Source organism: Otolemur garnettii, unplaced genomic scaffold, assembly GCF_000181295.1.
Source record: "Otolemur garnettii isolate 467f Iridium unplaced genomic scaffold, OtoGar3 scaffold00011, whole genome shotgun sequence".
NCBI lineage: Eukaryota > Metazoa > Chordata > Mammalia > Primates > Galagidae > Otolemur > Otolemur garnettii.
Genome location: NW_003852406.1, coordinates 28,493,553 through 28,501,138, shown reverse-complemented (window position 1 = coordinate 28,501,138; position 7,586 = coordinate 28,493,553). Strand labels below are relative to the sequence as shown.

At 42.3% G+C, this 7,586-nt stretch overlaps 1 protein-coding gene across 1 annotated transcript in view; it reads right to left on the bottom strand.

The window, feature by feature from the left end:
- Positions 1-1,523: 1,523 nt before the first annotated feature.
- The window catches only part of TSPAN3 (tetraspanin 3), a 32,041-nt gene continuing 25,978 nt past the window's right edge, over positions 1,524-7,586 (bottom strand). Inside the window, exon 7 of the mRNA XM_003784541.2 lies at positions 1,524-2,430. Coding sequence (XP_003784589.1) covers positions 2,338-2,430 — 93 coding nt within the window. The 3' untranslated portion in view covers positions 1,524-2,337. The remainder of the gene's footprint in view (positions 2,431-7,586) is intronic.

Here is a 7,586-nt window from a genome sequence, read left to right as displayed (position 1 = left end):
TTTTTTGGTTGCAGCCATTATTGTTGTTTGGCGGGTCCGGGCTGGATTCGAACCTGCCACCTTAGGTGTATGTGGTTGGCGCCTTAGCCACTTGAGCCACAGGCACGGAGCCCATTCGTGTATTCTTTCCAAAAATCGGGACTTTTTTAAAATGCCGCACAACACGGGACAAATTGTTGAAAAGCAGGATTGTCCCACCAAAAGCGGGATGTCTGGTCACCCTACTCTAGAGGCCTAGTTCTGTTGTGCAGAAGGAGTGGAGTGCAACCAATGTCACAGGCCAAGTACTGTTCGACTCAGCTCCATCCTGCGCCACAGAACAGTAGACACTGGAAACGAGGAGGACCAGGCTGGGGGGAGGTGGTGAAGTAAAAGGTCACAAACATTCTTGCCCTTTGGGCAACAGGTAGGTAAGACAAAAGATAGGATGGGTCAGTGGCAGCATTATCCAATGCCTTGGAGCACTCTGAAATCGCCTAACTCCCACTTTGTGAACAGGAGTTGGCTTTTACTCCTCCCCTTCCCATGTCTTCTCCATTTTCATGTGTGATGGACTTGCATGATATTCTGACATCTCAATATTGACGGGTATGTAACAGAACATGAGTTTGCACACCCTGAAGTGACCCCAATTGCTCCCTACCTCTATAGCTGTTCCCTACTTGACTGAGCCAGAAATCTGGGACTCATCCTAGGTTCCTCCTTCCTTCTTGAACCCTCTCTCTGTGCCACATCCAATCAATCAGTGATCAAATTCTGCCATTCTTCCTCTCCAAACAGTCTGAGGCTGCCCTTCACCATGTCTATCAAGTGCCCTACTTCATGCTTAAGCACTCTCATAAACTATCGCATCAACCTACCTGAAGCCTACTCATGCCCCCCTCACTGTCCCCAGACTGTAGCCACACCACTGTCTAGTACAGTCCGCTTGCACCACCACCATGTTCAAACTCTTTATAGCCTCCTCCATCTACAAGTCTGACCTCCAAGGTCAGACCTCCTATTAGACACTAGATAATCTGGGCTTTGCCACTTCTCCAGTTTCTTTTCCCAGCCTTGTATTTCAAGCTCCAGACACAATGAGTTCCACACAGCTCCCTGCAAATACAAACACATCATACTCCTGTGTGCTCTCTCTGACAAAGCCTGTCCAGCGTTCAGGCATGGGCACCTCCTCCAGGAAGTACCTCTGGCATTCCTGGGCTCTTCCACTAGTGCCCATCCTTTCACTGCTATGATCACTGCGCTGCACCAAAATCATCTGCTCCCATGTGTTTCCTATACTAGGGCTCCAAACTCCCTGAGGACAAGGACCCCAGGGCCTTGTACACAGTAGATGCTCCATATTTGTAGAATATAATGGACTGCAAAGCATCTGTAGGTTTTTTTAATATCAAGGCCTTTCAAATATGGCATCAGAAATGAAAACACATGCAAATCATGATGAAATGTAGATAGCGCCAACACAGAAAACATCACTGCTGCTCCGGGACTGAAATATCCCCCAATAATTAAAAACTACATGTTGAGGGCTGAGACAGAGTTTATTGAATTAGATTTCTCTATTTACAACTGAGATCACATCTACATACTATTTTGCTAGTCTATATGGGTACATTATTTCTAACAAGTGTGACTTATGATGAATGTGCTCAATCACACAAAAACGCACTCACACACTCACACTAATTGTTTTAAAACAGTAGTGCATACATTATATTCCTCCTATAAAGCCAGCTTTGATTAAAAACCACTAGTTTCAAATATCAGTCTCTGAAATTAAAGATGAACCAAGATACGTACCGTATGATTCTAACATCTATTTTAGCCATTTTGTACAGTTGCTATCTTATTGGACTACAGTATATAGTTTTTAAAAGGACAGTGATGGGGGCACCATCTGTTGTTAACTTTAACCAGATAGCTGGCTTCTTTCCCCTCCCCCCGAAAACCTTTGGCCAAGAGATCTCCATCGTGAAGACTGAAAGGACCCGGTGATACTTCAGCATAAGTCCCATTACTACTTGGAGGTAACAGAAGCAGGCCCACATCCTCCTTTAACTCTACCACACTATGTAACTCATAATTGGTTCCGAAATTAAAACATTTACCATCGTACTTAAAAATTTAGGGGCATGAAAAGTTAGCTAGAACAAGGGAAAAGAAAGTTGTGGTGGGTAGGTAAGTAGGTAGGTACATGAAAAGCCAAGCTGCTCTATCCAACACCAGTGCACGTGTGCTTTAACTAAAGGAACGCAGGAGGCCAACAACAGCAGACCTGCTTAATTCACCTTCCAAACCAGGATAAGACTAAAGAGCTCAGGTGTGAGGGGTCTGCTATGCATAGGTCCCACCAGTGATGAGGAGCTCGTAAGCAGGGTCTCTACTCCTTCTGCACAGCACGATGCACGCACACAGCATGCCCAGCAGCTGTTGGAAGAAAACAATGGGAGAAGGCTGAGAACTCTTCCTGGCAAATGTGTATTTCTTTGTTGGCAATGGACTTGTTTCAAAGTTCAATAACCTCAAATCATTGAAAAGGCAATAAACATGACAAAGAATTTCTTACAAGTACATCACTATTATGGAACTGTCTGAGCACTAAGCTTCAGCTTCCCTGCCTTATGCTCAGGATATCTTTGTGAAACCAGCAAAAGTGCCTCTCTTACTGCCGTCTCCATTATCACTCTAGACCAGCACTGTCCAGAAGAACTTTCTCCAGTGATGGAAACATCCTACAGCTATGCCAGGTGTCCTCAAACTGCGGCCTGCCTAGGACATTTATCTGGCCCGCCCGGTGTTTTTGCTGCCACTGCCTGTCCTGCTTAGCAGCCGACTTGTCCCAGGGCCCGCAGTCTGGCCCTCCAACAGTCTGAGGGACAGTGAACTGGCCACCTGTTTAAAAAGTCTGAGGACCCCTGATCTATGCTGTCAAATATAGCAGCCACAAGCTCCACGTAGCCACTGAGCATTTGAAATGCAGCCAGTGCAACTAAGGAGCTGCGTGCTTTATTTAAATTAAATGTGGACACATGTGACTAGTGGCCCCCACAATGGACCGCAAAGTTCTAGGGAGTAGAATGATTGAGACCATGTGTGTTAAATGGTTGTCTTTTCAGTCATCTGGATTTTTGAGAAACAGGCTTTGTAACAATCCACAAAATTCAGTACATGAATAGCCCTATTGTGGACAATCAATCCTGATGCCAAAAATGTACTTTTAAAGTTTGTGTTTTTAACATTTACAGTTTTTGAAATCCAGGTTTGGTTCTGTGGTATTATATACATATTACTTTTTTTTTGAGACAAAGTCTTAACTTTTGTCACCGTCGGTAGAATGCCGTAGCATCACAGCTCATAGCAACCTCCAACTCTCTTGGACTTAAGCGATTCTCTTGCCTCAGCCTCCCAAGTAGCTGGGACTACAGGCACCCACTACAACGCCTGGCTATTTTTTGTTGCAATTCCCATTGCTGTTTTAGCCGGCCAGGGCCAGGTTCGAGCCTACCACCCTTGGTATATGGGGCTGGCGCCCTACCCACTGAGCCACAGGCACTACCCAATATACTTTTTTAAAGGTCACTCGATGCAGGCAGAATGGGGACTGAAGGTCCTGTTCTTTTTTTTTTTTTTCTTTTGAGACAGAGCCTCAAGCTGTCCCCCTGAGTAGAGTGCCGTGGCATTACAGCTCACAGCAACCTCCAACTCCTGGGCTCAAGCGAGTCTCCTGCCTCCGCCTCCCAAGTAGCTGGGACTACAGGCGCCCGCCACAATGCCTGGCCATTTTTTGGTTGCAGCCGTCATTGTTGTTTGGCGGGTCCGGGCTGGGGATTTGAACCTGCCACCTTAGGTGTACGTGACTGGCGCCTTAGCCGGTTGAGCTATAGGCGCCGAGCCTGAAGGCCCTGTTCTTGGCAGGAGAGGGTACCCCCAGAAAAAGGGAAAATTAAAAAGTAAGCTAAGGGAATAGGAACAAAGAAAAGTTAGCTAGTTTACATTTAAGCCGGCCTTTGCTAAATTTCCTATCTGAACAAGTTCTTGGCCTTTCCTGAAACTCTGCCCTATTGGGTACACGGCTTATACAAATACCCCTACTGAGTCTATGAACACTCTGAGGCAAATAATGGCTATAGAAGAGAGTATGGCAGGTCCTAGAAAAGATACATCTTCTAGTATGTTTCCTGCCCATGTTTCTGCTTTCAACAGACAAAGCAGATACCCACTGTGAAGATTTGCATTTGGCTGGGGCAGAGACCAAGGGAAGGACTTGAGCACTGAGATATGGGCAGGAGGGCTTAAATCCCCTATCACAGAGGAAAATCCTCTGTAGTGGTGATGAGATGAAAAAGCCTCTCTCCCACTGATTCCTCAGAGGAGATTAACACCAGTGGTGTTTTACTCCACAGTGAACTAACAGAGTTCAGCACCTCCCTAGGAAACTGTGTGTGTGACTCCAGACAGGAGGCTTCCCCCACACAAGGCTCAAGTTTCAGATTCCTCAAAACTGCTCAAATCCTTAAAGTTAATAACAATAGGAGCTGATATGCTCACTCAGAGAAACTACTGGTGTCTTTGTTCCCTCCCTTAGCTTACACCTGGGCAAAGAGATCTGAATAAAAGCTGAGTGGAACAGAGACTCAGGGCCACTCAAAGCCCACAAATGGGCGCCGGTCCCGAGTCCCCACCTTTGAAAATTCTATTGTGTCTCCTGTCTCTTTCCTTATTGTCGTTCAGTTTATATTTCTCTATATTTCTTCAGTTGGTCATGCCAGCTCCACAGGTCTTAGTGGACCCTGTCCCTGCGGCAGGACCTCGACAACTCTTCCTTCTTCATTTTATTTTAATAAATCCTAATCCTTCTGTAGTAGCATTTGGAATAGTATTGAAGTCATGCCATGTTATTTTGGGTAAGCAAGAGGATTATGCTGGATTAAAGAAAATAATTCTAGAATTTTTGACCTTCCATCTCACAAAATATAAACTATAACCAAACAGCTAAATAAGAGTTAATTTGTTGTTGTAACTTCTCATTGACAGAGAAAGGCCTCAATTATTTCATTTTAAAAGGCAAGGCTTTCTGTACGTATGGGGTCAATCTAATTTCAGCGAAATGGAAACAGACTCTCCAAGTTTGGAGTGGAAGATTAACTACAACTAAGACACACAAGAGGAAGACATCCTCAACCTGAATTCTCTGTGGTATAGTCACACTCTCCCATTTTTGCCCCTGAATTAGCCTATATTCTACCCTAGGATATATACTGTACATTTGCTGATTGAATCCATCACTTTCATTACATCACCATTTGCTGAGCGCTTACTAGCAAAGCACCTTAACGACATTTAAAAAATAGATACTGTTTGAAGTTTACTAAATATCTTAAGTGAATTCTAGACATGTTTAGTACCTAATTCCTAGAGAAATGCATTTCTGTTCACCGTACATTAAAACATTGTTAGAACAGCTATAAAATCAAACATAATTATGTTCCCAGGCAATGTTAAATGGAGCAATAAAAACGCTAAGTTCAGAATTACTGATTTGCTAGTGGGGAAAAAAAATCTCTTCCCAACCCCACCTCCTCACATTCCTTTCAGTTAGTTAATTCCTATTGAAAAGTCAGCATTCTCAAAATGAGGTCTGAAATAGTATTTCTTTTCTTTCAATTAAATCAACTATTATTGATTCAAAACAATTAAATAAGCTTGATAAAACTGTATTTGTGTTGGCTTGGCACCCATCGCATAGTGGTTACAGCTCCAGCCATATACACCAAAGCTGGCAGGTTCAAACCCTGCCCGGACCAGCTAAACAACAAGGACAACTGTTGTGGCAGGCACCTGTAGTCACAGCTACTTGGTAGGCTGAGGCAAGAGACTTGCTTAAGCCCAGAAGTTTGAGGTTGCTGTGAGCTGTGATGTCACAGCACTCTACCCAGGGTGACAAAATGAGACTCTGTCTCAAAACAAACAAACAAAAAATAAACCGTACTTGTGCTTGAGAGTGAGTCTGTTTGAGAACGTTAAGCTCTACACAATAACTTCTTATACTTTCCCCTAAGTATTAAAGGCCCATTTCGAAAGCTTTGCTACACTGAAATTTCACTGACTATTGAAATTTTCCAACAACATACTTGGAAATGTTATACAAATATTTTAGCTCCAATGTTATTTCTTGCAATGGAATGTTACCCTGCAATATTCAAGTCAGGAGAACTGATCTTCACTTAGCCCACTTAGTTACAATTAACACCCAGCAACTGCAAAAATTGCAAAAAAATGACTACTGGTGATTTAGAAAAACCTGACTGTCAAAGTAAAATGTTCTGTGATACACTATGTAGGAGGCAGTAGGAGAAATAGGCATTCTTATTAAAAAAAAAAAAGAATTCTTGCACATTAGAAACATACTTTTCTGAGAAAAATGTGGCAAGTATCTATCAAAGTTCATTCATATGTTTCAACCCCTCAATTTCATGGCTATAAATTTTTGCTACAGACTTTAACATGAAACCAGAGGATATTCACTGCTTGCACTTTTGTAAGAGCTAGACTTACATAAATGCCCATGTCAATTTAAGTATCTATAAAATAGAATACTATGCACCTATGAAACAAAAATAGTAGATCTATACCCAAAAGATACTAATTTGTTTTTAAGAAACAAAGATACAAAAGGTTACAAGCTATATGCATCCTTTTATATGACGTTTTGAAATGACAAAATTTTAGACATGGGCAGATTATTAGCTGCCACGGTTCGGGGGGAGGTTACAAAAGGGTTAAAGGAGGTATCCTCATGGTGTGGGAACTGTTCAGTATCCTGTGTGGTGGTGGAAACAGAAACATACACAGGTCAAAAATTGCATAGAAGTGAATACACACAGAAATGCAAATCTCAATAAGATTGGTAGACTGTATCATGCCCACATCCTGTCAGGATATTATACTATAGTTTTGCAAATGTTATCACTGAGAGAAGCTGGGCAAAGCATAGAGGAGATCTCCCTGTATGTGAATTTATAATTAATTCAATTAAAGCAAAAGGCAAAGTATAAAACTGTATCCTACTAGCTTCTATTTCCTCAACTGTATATATACACAAATATCTATGTATTAGTACAGATTACTTCTGCAAGGATGTAAGTGAAACTGACAGCCATAGTTGCCTTTACAAAAGGGACTCAAAAACTGGTATCAAGACTAAGAGAAAAGCTTACCTTTGACCAAATTTGTATCATTCTGTATCATTTTTTAAAAACTTTATCAAATGAGTATTTTCAGTTTTTAAAAACTACCAAAAAGTTAACAGTTAAGATTGATTTTTCTCAAGTTAAAAAAAAAAATCTGAGCCACTCAAGAATTAGCTTCTTGGCCTGGCATGATGGCTCATACCTGTAATCCTAGCATCCTGGGAGGCCAAGGTGGAAGGATCGCTTGAGCCCAGGAGTTTGAGACTAGCCTGAACAAGAATAAAACCCTGTCTCTACTAAAAAAAAAAAAAAAAAAAGGGAAAAATTAGCCAGTGTCATGAAAGGTGCCTGTAGTTCCAGCTACTGGGAGGCTGGGGCAGAAGGATCACTTGA